The sequence below is a fragment of the Pezoporus occidentalis genome, unplaced genomic scaffold (assembly GCF_034315485.1).
Source record: "Pezoporus occidentalis ecotype Australia unplaced genomic scaffold, CSIRO_AGI_Poc_V1 ctg27, whole genome shotgun sequence".
Lineage (NCBI taxonomy): Eukaryota > Metazoa > Chordata > Aves > Psittaciformes > Psittacidae > Pezoporus > Pezoporus occidentalis.
In genome coordinates this window covers 7331419-7344353 of record NW_026914611.1, presented here as the reverse complement: position 1 = coordinate 7344353, position 12935 = coordinate 7331419, and the positions used below count along the sequence as shown (strand labels likewise).

Below are 12935 nucleotides of genomic sequence, written 5' to 3'. Positions count from 1 at the left end.
TGGTCTAGTGGAAGGTGTCCCTGCTCATGGATGGGGGTTTGGAACTAAATGAGCTTTAAGGCGCCTTCCGACTCAAACCATTCTGTGATTCTGTTATATATGAAGACATATTCTGCATGACGCTACTCACACATAGTAACATCTACTATTATCCTGGTGAATGCCGACGGAGAACAACCCTCTAGGGCCAAGCATCAGCACCCGGGCGGTGAGCTCTAGGGAGGACTAGGGACACGGCACAGCCCTGCCTCTTCTCAGCTGCCAGCAGCCACTTCCACTGGAGCCGAGCGCGCCCTCCTAACGCAGCACACTGCCCTCAGGCAGCCGCACAGCCCCGCAGCCCAACCTAAAAGCGCCCCACTTAAAACTCGCTTACAACCAACGCAAGATTAACAATCATAACGGCGCCATGCCGGACCCCGCCTCAGGGAGGCGGTGCTAACGCTGCGCCTGCGCAGGGTCCTCACCGCCCAGCGCCCCGCCCCGCCCCGCCCCACGCCGCGTGTCAACGCGGGAGCCGGGACAGCGCCGCTATTGGTTCGGCGTCAGCCGCTGATTAGTCTGTGTGCTGACCAATAGCCCAACGGCGAGGGCACTGCACAGCCACTAGGAGCAAGGCAGGCCGCGCGGGGGCGGGGCGCTGTGGGAGCCGGGTAGCGTGTTGGCCGGTGTCGGTCCGTGTTCCTCATGGCGGGTTGGTCACCGCCGCCGGCCCTCCTTCTCATTGTCCTCCTGTGTGCCCGGCCGTGCCGCTGCGGCAGGCCTCCAGCCTCTTCCCAGGCCGTGACGGCCCGGCTGGCGGCGAAGTGGCCGGCGACCCCACTGCTACTGGAGGCGAGGTGCGTGCAGCCTCCTCCTCCTCCTCCTTCTGCTACTGCTTTCCTTGGCCGCCGCGCGGGGCCGTTAGGCCGCGGCCGGGAGCAGCGGCGATACCGCCCCTGGCTATTTCCTGGGGGGCTGAGGGGAGTGGAGGAGGGAGGGGCCCTGTCTTCTCTCCGCTGCGCGGGCTGAGAGGGAAGGTGGGCCCCTAGAAAAGGGTGGCTGCGATTCCCTCCTCTCTTGCTCTGTCAGTCTTTATACAAGTCGTTTGGTATAAGGCTTAACTGTTGTCTCCAATGTTACGGCTAGTGCTGACGGGCTTTCCCACTTTTTGAGTGTGCTGTTTAAATTGCTTTACATTTAGCCTGAGGAGGAGATGCGGTTGCCCAATCTGCACAGTCGCTACCTTCCACTGAGTAACAGTATCTCTGTATCTTGCCCGAATTAGTTTACTTTCACCCACTGATTTAATATCTGTAAAGGTACTAGTGAAGATGTAGTAGTTAACCCCCCCTGCAGTACTGCATCCAGCTCTCGAGTCCTCACTATAGAAGATGTGGGACCTGTTGGAGAGGGTCCAGAAAAGGGCTGCAAAAATGGTCAGAGGGACACAATGCCTCTCATAAGGAGACAGCCTGAGAGAGCCTGAAGAAAGCTCTGGGAAGACCTTATGGCCTTTCAGTTCTTAAAAGGGACCTGTAAGAAAGATGAGGAGAGACTCTTTAGCAGGGCCTGTTGCGATAGAATGAGGGGTGATGGTTTTAAACTAAAAGAGGGGAGATTCAGGCTGGATGTGAGAAAGAAATGTTTTACAGTGAGGGTGGTAAAACACTGGCAGAGGTTGTCCGCAGAGGTGGTGAATGCACCATCCCTGGAGACATTCAAGACCACGCTGGATGTGGGTTCTGGGCAACTTGATCTAGTTGAAGATGTCCCTGCTCATTGCAGGGGGGTTGGACTAGATGAGCTTTGAAGGTCCCTCCCAACCCAAACTGTTCTATGAGTCTGTGATTTCAAAATAGGAAGTGAAAATGTTTTCCAGTATTACATGTTTGTGGCTCCTCTGCCAATTTGGTTTAAAATCTTTTTGATTTGATTTTTAAACTTATTTGCTGCTGTTTGGAGAACTCCCATGAAAGGGAGAACTGCAAGCTCCTGTAATCAAAGGAGTGGCAAACTTCCAAAGTAAAGATTAGGAAACAATACACTCATGCTAGCAAGTCGATCTTTTTGGCAGACTTAAGGAGGGAGAAGAAAAGCAGTTGATGTGCCCTTAAGAAAAACCACAGAATTAAAGAGTGTTACTGGTAAATGCAAGAGTGGGATTTGGAATAAAGCAAACATTACCTTTTATGCTTTGTAAGGATTAACCAATTTTTGCAGGAGTTTCAGAGACTAAAGACCTCCCTTGCGTTGCAAAATAGATATTGTCATTGATGACAGCCTGTAATTTAATTAAAACCTATCACTTGACAGAGCGTGTGTTACCGTTTTTGTATTTACCCACTACGAAATAAAGTTTGTGCACTGAATTGATTTTATTTCTAAGTATATTGGAATATCTGTGGAAAAATAAAGTGCAAAATTGTGTTTATTTCTGCATGGAGGATATTTTGCTTGCTTCACAGCTCTGATTGTTGAGTTCAGGTTGGCAGTATTTTGTTCAAAATTTGTTTTATCCAAAGTACACTACTGTTCACTGTTTTATGCTACAGGGATTTTAGATGGTCATCGAATACTCAACACTTGGTGGTTGTTGGGCATTTGTTATTTTAAACAACTGAAGTTTTTACTGTGGTACATCTTTGGACAAATGCAACCTATGGACAATTCGTTTTTATTTTTAAACAGTGAATTTATTGCAGAAGATGATAATGAGAAGTTTTGGCAGTTCTTGGAAACTGTACGAGAATTAACAGTTTATAAGCAAGGAGGTAAGTTAAGCAGCATGCTAGCTTTAATATCTTGCACTGTATCTAACTTTTAAACATCAAGCTAACTTATTAACTAGTTCCAGTCAGGTAAAGCCTAACTTTTCCACTGTTGCTAACTAGGTAGTTTTCTTTCCGAAAGCTGTAGCAAATTTTCTACCTGTACATGAGTTCTGAAAGCCAGGAAAACAAGATGGACTGAACTGTTACAACATGGAAGAGAAGTGTAAAGATTAAAAATACTTACTTTCTTACAGGACTCGGCAAGAGCTTATAGGATATACAGACTTCATGTTTTGTGTAAGGTGGATGTTTGTAGGGGGAGAGAATCCCACAAATAACTAAAATGAGAATGCTAGCTAAAGGAAAAAATGAAAAGAATGGCCGAAAAAAGGTTTTGTACTTGTAGGTGGCATAGAGAGTGTTTTCTGTCGTCAATATTGGTGTTTCAGAATAAATATTTATCACTGTCAAAGTAAGATTAAAAACACCCTGCCTGATTAGACAGAAGAATATTAAGTTTGCAGAGAAGAAAAAAGCACAAAATGCAGCAAACAAAACATAAGTGAGCCACCTCAGAAGATGCCTTGGAAAGCAGTTTACTGGAAATGCCTGTGGTAATCAGAAACTTGGAAACCTACCAGGCTTTACAAGAGGTTGGTGAATATTAGACCTACTTGGTAGGTCAATAGATAAACAAGGCGAAAAGAGCTTCTAAACAAGGTAAGGCTATTTCATTTTGCTCTTTACTTCAGAACTGTACAGCTCCTTAGGCATGAGTGGGAAGACCTAACACTACTACTAGAAGAGACTTAGGTAAGTTGAATGTTACGTTAATAGCCAGAAGCTAACAAATTGTAGAAAGATTCTGTGGGAAATGGCAGTGAGATTGCAGAACTGAATCCTTGTTGTGAACACAGGAGTATGTTATGAACAAGGTCTGTCCGTACTCCCTCTATCTTTGACTTCCTGATAGAAAGGTATAGAGAAGATTAAAACAGACCCTTCATGAAGGTACAAAGTGATATGAAAAAAAGCCATGTGCACAAGTTGAAACATGGAGATTTTGGTTAGATACTATGGAAAATGTTTCTGCCATGGAGTTGAGTAAACACCGGAACAGGCTGCCCCTGTGAAAGGAGGGTGTGGAATCTCTTCCTGGAGACGCTCAAAACTGCTGCACAAGGCCCTGAGCAGCCTTATCTAGCTTTGAAATTAGATGTCCTCCAAGTAAAAGTTTGGATGAGGTGATCTCCATAAGTGACTTTTGGCTTGAATTACTATTTTGTTTTGTTTTGTTTTTTTTCTTTGAATGGTGTAGATGCAGTTGGTATAGCCCTTGAGACAAGGCTGATGTATTAGGTGATGTGTCAGGGTTTTTTTTATCAGCATCCATCTCTTGTCTGCCTGCTTGGATCGTGCTTTCCAAGGAATGTGAAGCTTAGTGACATTTATTATTGGTGACAGAGATGTCTGTTAAAATTAGCTGTTAGCTACATGCTTTACCTACTTCATTTGGATAAACTCTGTGTGACTGAGAATAAATAAATTACCAGCAGGATGATTTGCATGGCCCATCTTGCCAATGAAGTATTAGATGCTGGTAGGGGAGAGCCTTGAGAATGTACTAAAATAGTACTTTAATTAAGCATATGAAGCAATTGGTGTGTATTTTTATCATTATGGCCAAAAGACTCGTATATTTATAACGCAGGAAAACTTAAAAAAGTCTGTGACCAAGCTGTTTTCCTAAAAGTCAAATTCATAGCTGGGGTAGGATTATGCAGGCGGACCGATGCTTTTTATGAACAGGATGAGAAGGAAAGATTCTGTTTTACAGGAAAAGAAAGTGGTTATTCAATGACAAAAATCAGATCAATTTGATTCTTCCAACTGAAGAGTATCTTACTGAAGTCAATGTACTAAATATAAAATAGCATCATACTTACCTAGCAATAGTTAAGTTACTTTCAGTGGGAAACCTGCATTAGACATTTGAAATAAAATGGTCAGCTAGAGTGAAGAATAGTGATCCTCAAATACCGGAGTGGTGCAGTTGATGAAAGGTGTGTAACACTATACTTCTGGGAAGAAGTTGGTTCTCTGGATGGTATGGAATGGGTTCTGTCTTTGATGATGCATGTCGAGACACACTGATGTAGAGGGATGTTCATGGTGCATTAGGGCTGGAGTAACACTTGAGCAAATTAAATTGGTTGGGCCCATTGCCTTCTCACTTCTGGATCATATCAAGAGTAGATAGGATAGATAACTGAGAAATAAAAGCATTGTTGTTTTTAAATAGAAACATTTTAATAGAAGGAAAAGAATTACTAGATTTGAAGCTGAAAAACTGAGTTTATAGGTGAATTGGATTATGGATTTGTATCCCAACCCACTATTGAATATTTCAGAAGAGTCACAAAGTATTAAAGCCAAAAGGCAACTTAAAAAATCAGATACGGTGTCTTTTTTTATTCTTTTAAATCATCCTTTGATGATTTCTAATCTGTTGCTTATCAGTTTTCAGAACTTGTTATTTTAAATTTAAAATAGTCAAATCAACATCTGTTGTTTACTTGCTCATTTAAAATATTTGGCCTTAGCGAATTAGGTCTAGTAATGGTCTGGTTAGCTATGATACTTGTAACAGTTTAATGGATTTGGTAGGAAATGTGGACATGGAATTTTGTAAAGCATTTAGTCGTGTGATGTGTTTGGTTGTTTCAGCATTTTCTTTCATATGAACTCAAATCAACTTGGAAATCATTGAGATTATACAATATGGAAAACATCAGAAAGTTAATTATGGGATATGCTATTAAATTAGAATGCGGTATTCGGGTAGCATGGACAGCATTGTGTATCTATGCTTAATATGCAGTATACTTTCTGCCAGGCTCATGGAAGATTTGGAAATGCAGATGATGGTATTTTGATGTATGTTATAAAGAAATCAAAACCACAAAAACTTCATATTATAAACCAGTACAGTTACAAAATGCAGGAGATTGTATTTTAAATGTGCTACTGCTTTTGTATTTCAGAAGGTTAATTTAGGAACACAGAGTGAAGGTAAATAGCCAGTTTCCTGCCAACTAATTATGAGTGTTCACAGTCTTTCCAAGTGGTTCATTTTCCATATTGAATTTTCAGCAGCCTCTTAAATACATTTTTAAAAATCCTCAAAAAAAAACCCCACAAAAAAAAAACCCCAATACAGACATATTAATAGGGAAACCAGTTTCTCTGAAGAAAATCTAACAGTATATTACATACATGCAAAAATAATGCAAATTATTTGTTATAGGCTAGAAGATTATGCATTATTCATAACCAAATTATGTATTTTTTATGTACGTATCAACCTTAAAGGTTCAAGAGTAATTTATTTCACAAGCATGGAACTTCCATAATAATCATACAATAAAATGAAGTATTGCCTCTCTGCTGGCATCTTGCTTAAATGTCATAGGGATTTGACTGGCCACTGATTGCTTGAACTGCTGTTACCTGGAATCTCCAGTTCTCTAGCTGATCTATAGATACACATCTCTACAGCAGTATCTCACATCACAGGTAGATTAAAAATAGTGGTGAGGATGGTCATAAAAGGAAAGTAAAGATCTGTATCACAGATAGTAAATATTGATATTTAAGTATGAGTCTGTTGAGCTAGCTGTTCATTTCTTGTAGTCAATCTCACTAATTTCACTACAGGAGTTGAGAGAGCTATTCAGCTGACAAATTTAGGCTGCTTTAGAATGAGCTATATAGCTGTTCAGGTTTTGTTGGCTGCTAGGCTATATCTCTGTTGGCTAGAAGGGAAGTTTACAGATACGTAGCTCATAAACATGTTTATATGTCTGGAGTTGTATCCTAGTAATGTTGTCTATTTTTAAATCAACTTTGTTAACGAATTTAGTGATAATATGCTACATGCAGCATTTTATGACCAGAAACGTTTGTTTCTGTAATTCTCTGTAACAGCCAAAGAAATTTACTGTGACTTCTGCTTTTTGGCATAGAGTGCAATATTAGAATGTACCTGGAGGGCAAGTAGTTACCAAGTTTCAAGGAGCAAATACTCTGTAAAATAATTTGCAAAACTGAAACAATAGTTCTGTATGTAACTTTAAAAAATTTGTTTTGCATTAGGTGTATTGCTTAGCATTTGATATCTATTAATTTACCTTACTGAAGTTTAAAATACAGTTGTAGCCTGAAAGAAGCCAGCAATGTTAATGTAAGTTGAAGTAGAAGGGGTAGATGCATGATTTGGTAAATGTGACATTGTCAATATGTTATACCATCATTTTTGAAGGCATGTGATGAATTATCTTTTTCATATTAAAGTCATCGTCTTAATCGTCTTGTAGAGCAAAAATATCATCTCTACAACAGTGAAAGTAGAGCTGGAATTTGTAAGCCAAAGAATTTAAAGACTTGCGGTAAAAATATTTTATTGAGGGGGTATTTTAGAGTTGTATGTTTAATAGCTGTTCATTGTGTTCAATAGGATGTTATTTGGGGCTGAGTGGAGAGATAGAAATTTCAGATCCGGTTTTTATTCTCCAATGTCAGACACTTAAGATTCAACTAGACAGGGTGCTGGGACATGTAGTCTAGGTCATGCTTGCCTGGAAAGGCTGGACCAAGATGATCCTTGAGGTCCCTTCTAACCTGGTACTCTATGATTCTGTGATTATTTTTGTGGAGATAACTTGAAGAAAACTTGAAAGTATAGTTACTGGAAAGGTGTTTCATTCTGGAAGTATTTGCCCCTCCCAGATCTTTTTACATTCACCGCTTGGAATGTGTGAAGACAAATTTATCTTATTTTAGTTCTGCCAGGGCTGTATGTAGGTTTAGAAAACATAAAAGAGATGGGGTTTTCATCCGTTGAGTGTAATGTTAGACAGTGATGATCATATATAATTTATGGAAAGGCAGCTTTCTGGCAATGCAGATCATACCCTTTTGTGATTGTAGATTTTTTTTATTTTTCTAGTGAATTACAACAAACTCAGCCTTTCCAAAGAAGGAAGAAAAGGTTGAAAGGGGATCCTAGAGACTTTAAGAACAAATGCAAGTTAGGGATTGCAAAGAGGAAAGTGACAGGATAGGAAATGCTTAATTGTGAAAATCATATATAGGACTGCTGGGAGCACTTAATGGGTATTTCCAGAACTATGGCCTGCATAGCTATTGTATGCGGTCTCGTATTTTGCTGGAAATTTTAATTGCTGCACTCGTCATTTGATACGAGTACTTCTGGGATCTCCAGCATCCAAGGCAGGTAAATTCTGACAGGTTAAATCATATGAGATTATTTTCACACTGTGTAAAAATTTTGTGCCACTTTGGACCCCTGAAGGGGTTTCCTACTCATATGATCATTTCCCTTTCACAACAGGAGCATCTTAGAGTAAGGTGTTGACCTAAGGACACGGATAAATTCAAGCTGGACAGCCAGAATGGTTCATTCCCACAGCTTACTTTCCCTTTGCTACAAATTTCCACCTTTATAGGAGAACATTTGAATTACGTGTGAAAAAGATTTTGAATCACTTGAATCACAAGTTTCCTGGTAGCATCTACCAAGTAAAATACATGCTGACTACCTATATTTGGGGAGGCATAAATTGGCAGTTGTGGAGTGCTTCATGCCTGTTTCAACTGTTCCTCCTATGGGAGAGCAACCTCTGGAACAGGGATGGTGCACAATGCTTGATATGGTCACAGCTTTGGTTCTCTGACTCGAATTTGCTTTCAAGAATATCATATCATACAGTGTATACAGCTTGATTTAAAGTTTTGGTGAGCATTATTCCTTAAACAGATCCAGGTCTTTTTCACAACCTGATGAAACTGCATTGCAGCCTCTTTCTAATTCACTTCTTTGCCTCACCCGCCAAAGGCTACATGAGAATATTCACTTGAATTTGCCTCTAAAAAAAGAAATGAACGCTAATTATTTCTCATATATTTAACTAATGTTCTTTATTATCACTTCTGTCATTCCCAAACACCATCCACCTTCCTTGTTGCTTGGAGTCCTAATTTTGTCCTTAAGAATGCGAGATATGTATGGAGGAGGGAAGCCACTTCACGTTACATCCACTCTCAAATTCTTGTTTATCATGTATCCTTAAGGAAGAAATAGGCTGTGTGAGAGTAGCCTAAAGAATGTCACCTTTGCAAGATTTTTATTTATGTAAGTTGCATAGCAGGAGTGTTCCAAGACTAAGTGTGAGGAAATAATTTGTAAGATAATGTTTGAATGTAAGTAACCTTCAGAATATGCATTAAAAGGGTAGCATAAGCTTGACAAAAATAAATCGGTAAGAAAATTCAAGATTTTCTGTATGGGTCTGCAGAGATACTTTGTTGTCTTGCATGGATTTTTATATTGCTAAAAATGATTTACATGCTAACTAGTGCTTTTGTGTTTACTGTTGTTGTATTTGTGTTGCATTTGGCCTTTCACATTGGTAGCAAAGGAAACGATTATCAGTGAACAACATTCAAGATACTTAACTGTCAAGCAGTGCTAACATAATATTTTCTGTCATGTATCACAGATAGATATGACACATTATTTATGGCTAAATATTAAAAGTATGTCTTTTTATTTTTTTTAATTCAACAGATTCAGAACATTCCTATTACAATTTAATCCTGAAAAAAGCAGGACAATTTTTATCCAATTCGCAAATCAATCTACTGAAGTTTGCACTTTCGATACGGGCATATTCTCCAACTGTTCAGATGTTTCAGCAGGTGATTATATTATCTGATATATTTGGTTCATGATTTTATGTGGTATTTTGGCTGCAGAGTAGAGAATGTTTATTATTACAGTTCTGTAAAATATATGCCAACAGTATTTGCAATCAAACATGATCCGTTTATAAAAGTGATGCCTAATAAGCTGGTTATATTGATGCAAATATCCATGTTTAATTGTATGGATAGCATTATTTTCAAGGTAGGATTTTTGGAACTGTGCATTGTTGAAACTCAGATCGTGGGGAATTTTTGCATTGCTTTGAATAAGCCTGTGGGAATTCAGACATTTTCAAATTAGGAAATTTCCTATAGCTTCAAGTGATTTATATTTGTTCTTTAGTGGACATCTCATCTCTCATTATTTTAGTATTTGAAGTGTTGAAAGACTAGTCAAATACCTGGTTTGTTTGTGAAAAAGTGTGAGGACGTAATTTCACTGTGCCTCTAGCCTAAAATTGCTTCTCCTCCTTTTAGCAATGCCACCTTCAAGATAAAGTGAGAAATCCATATTTCTAAAAGGTTGTAAGCTGTAATAAAGTTAGGAGGGTTTGCAAGTGTTCTCTGGAGCAATATCATCATCTCAGACTCGTGTCTTTCCATTTTTATCTTTCAGCTTGTGAATCCAGAGTCATTGATAATGCATACGATTCCCACTTTACATGGGAATAGCTGAATAAAGTTTAAAAAAAAAAGAAGGCAGGAGGGTGGAGTAGGAAGGGGAGAGAGAACCAAAGCTGAGATTAATTGTTTGGGATTTACTGGTTAGCACTCAAACCTTTGTACATCAACATGATTGCTGATAGTGACTAAAATGAAAAATACCTCTGAGTACAGCATGTCATTTCAGCTTTGGAGGTTTCTCAGCCCTGTCTTTACAGAACATAAATAGACTTAGATTTTCTGGAGTGTGACTGCATTTGATAGACCACATCTCACAAAGGTTATAAGGTCTTAATCTTGTAATATTTTTCACATGTACCCAATTTTGAATGAGCTTAATTAGAAGTACAACTCAATGACAGCTGATCAGTTATTTTAATCAAAGGGATGTGAGTTTAAGCTGAAGTGCAATCAGAGCATTCTGGTTGAGTATAATTGTTGACATATTAGATTGCAGCTGATGAACATCCACCAGAAGGCTGTAGTGCATTTGTGGTTATCCATGAGAAGCACACCTGTAAGACTAATGAAATAAAAAAGCTGCTGAAGAAGGCTACTAAGAGGTAAATTGAATGATTTGTTTTAAGAGGAAAAATAGATTACTGAAGTGGAAAATGTGTTATTGCATATATACTTGTAGTATTTTGAAATTTCATGTTCTACTTACTTGATAATGCCAAGCCCATAAATACCAGTTTACTGGATATTTAAAGACTTACCCATTTAGGGTATGTGTTATTTTAAGAGTTACTTTTGGTTTTGAAATACTTTAAACACTCATGAGTATTCATCAGTCGCCATAGAATCATTTAGTTTGGAAAAGATTTGTAATATGGAGTCTGACTGTTAACCTAGCACTGCCAAGTCAACCATGTCCCTGAGTGCCACATCCACATCCCCCAGACACCTCCAGGGACAGTGACTGAACCACTTCCCTGGGCACCCTGTTCAATGCTTGACAACTCTTTTGGTGAAGAGATTTTTCCTAATACCCAATCTAAACCTCACCTAGTGCAGCTTGAGGCTGCTTCCTCTCATCCTGTAATTGTTACTAGGGAAAAGAGACTGACACCCACCTCACTACAACCTCCTTTAGTGTAGAGAGCGATAAGGTCTCCTCTGAGCCTCCTTCTCTGAATCAAAGTACAGTTTTAAAATTATAGAGCTTTGTTTCTCTAACTACATGGATATTTTCATATTTCTTTTCCCTGGTATGACATAGTCATGTTTGAGCTAGTGTACTTTCTATACAAACTTAACCATTTAATGCATCTCAGACAGTACTTCTGCTGACAGACCTTTCTACGTAGTCGGTGCCACTGGGTTATAAGGACTTGGTAGAGGAGCCTGTCTCAGCTGGCATAACCTTTCCTCACCTTGTGCTTGACTTTGCACCTGTCAAGTATTTTTGCAGGCTTTGTCCTGTGGAAACAAGCGTCAGTCCAGCATGAATCTGTATCATGAAGTAAAATATGTAGAACCTATTAAAATAACAAATCTTAAGATAATGAAAGCAAAATGTTTAATTTCTATTTTAAAAACTTAATAATTTGTATTTTTTCAAGACCTGTATGTAACATTTTTTTGATTGGTTAGTTAGGGTTTTTTTTTTCCTGCAGTGGTCAAAGTCACCGTTAGTGTCCATACCACTTCATGCAGTTATGTGGAATGGAAAGATTATTTAGTAGGGCATATTTCTTGGATTTTCCTTTCTATCAAATACAAACTGGGGAAAAAAAGTGAAAACTTATGAATTTTTCTCTTTGGGGATGGTTGCTTCTGAAAACGGTTTTATGTTCAGGTGTTATTTGTGGTATTTTCTGAGTCCACTGACAGAATTACAACCTACTAAAGCATTGTCTTTTACTTATTCAATAGCCATGTTTTTTGCAAAAACACTTCAGTTCTAGTTTGCAATGTCCTATTTTTGACTATTACATTCTGCCTCTCTTATATTCTAACATAAATTATTTGTACTATATTTTTGCCTTTAAAATTACATTGAATTCTTCTGGTCATATATTAAGGCATCATGAGACCTTAACATTTTATCAATATTCTAAAGCCATTAACTGGATTCAGCACATTTTCCTTTCTGGAGATACAGCCCGCACATTTACAAGATTCTGGAAAATCACAGGACTAAACAATAGAACCTTGAAGTATTCAGAATTGAAAGAGTTAACACTTCTAGAAATCATTAACTTCAAGAAATCACAACAGAACTGAAGTTCTTTCTCTTAAATTGCTCTGGTGGTTTGGGTAGTTTTGTGTGCACCACTCATTCCAACCTTCAGAGCTGCAGGGGCAAAATCTTGATCAATTTCTTCTCCTCCCCACCCCAAAAGTAGTTGTGTCACTCAAATAGTTACAATTCCTGGAGCTAGACTTTGAGAAAAACATGTTCACCTTCAGGTAATTGTTTCCATTATTATTTCCAGTGATACTCTGAGTAGTAGATGTGTTTCACTTGTGCTGGAGATGTTTAGCCTAGGTGATATAGATAGGGCTCTGCTCCTGTTCTTCCTTTTCAGTGTGGTGAACAGTTGATACATGAGACAGTGTGCCATCTCGCTGTTCAGTCCTCTAAGCCAGTCATTCATTCCCTCTGTGGCTTTTATGAAAAGAGATATTTTTGTTTTATTGATTCCCTTTTTTATTTGAAAGTTTTCCTTCGTGTTTCACTTTGTTTTAATGTCTTCTCTCTGTCATGACTTCCACTTAAGCCAGGCC

At 38.8% G+C, this 12935-nt stretch overlaps 1 protein-coding gene across 5 annotated transcripts in view; it reads left to right on the top strand.

Moving 5' to 3' along the window:
* Window positions 1–654: 654 nt before the first annotated feature.
* Window positions 655–12935, top strand: part of UGGT2 (UDP-glucose glycoprotein glucosyltransferase 2) — an 86351-nt gene continuing 74070 nt past the window's right edge. For 3 of the 5 annotated variants that reach the window (XM_062624600.1, XM_062624601.1, XM_062624605.1), the window contains exons 1-4: window positions 655–839; window positions 2671–2753; window positions 9403–9533; window positions 10653–10765. In XM_062624600.1, coding sequence (XP_062480584.1) covers window positions 688–839; window positions 2671–2753; window positions 9403–9533; window positions 10653–10765 — 479 coding nt within the window. In that variant the 5' untranslated portion in view covers window positions 655–687. Of the gene's footprint in view, window positions 840–2670; window positions 2754–3325; window positions 3407–7989; window positions 9534–10016; window positions 10062–10652; window positions 10766–12935 lie in introns of those variants that run through there. The other 2 variants (XM_062624604.1, XM_062624602.1) reach the window with 2 other exon arrangements.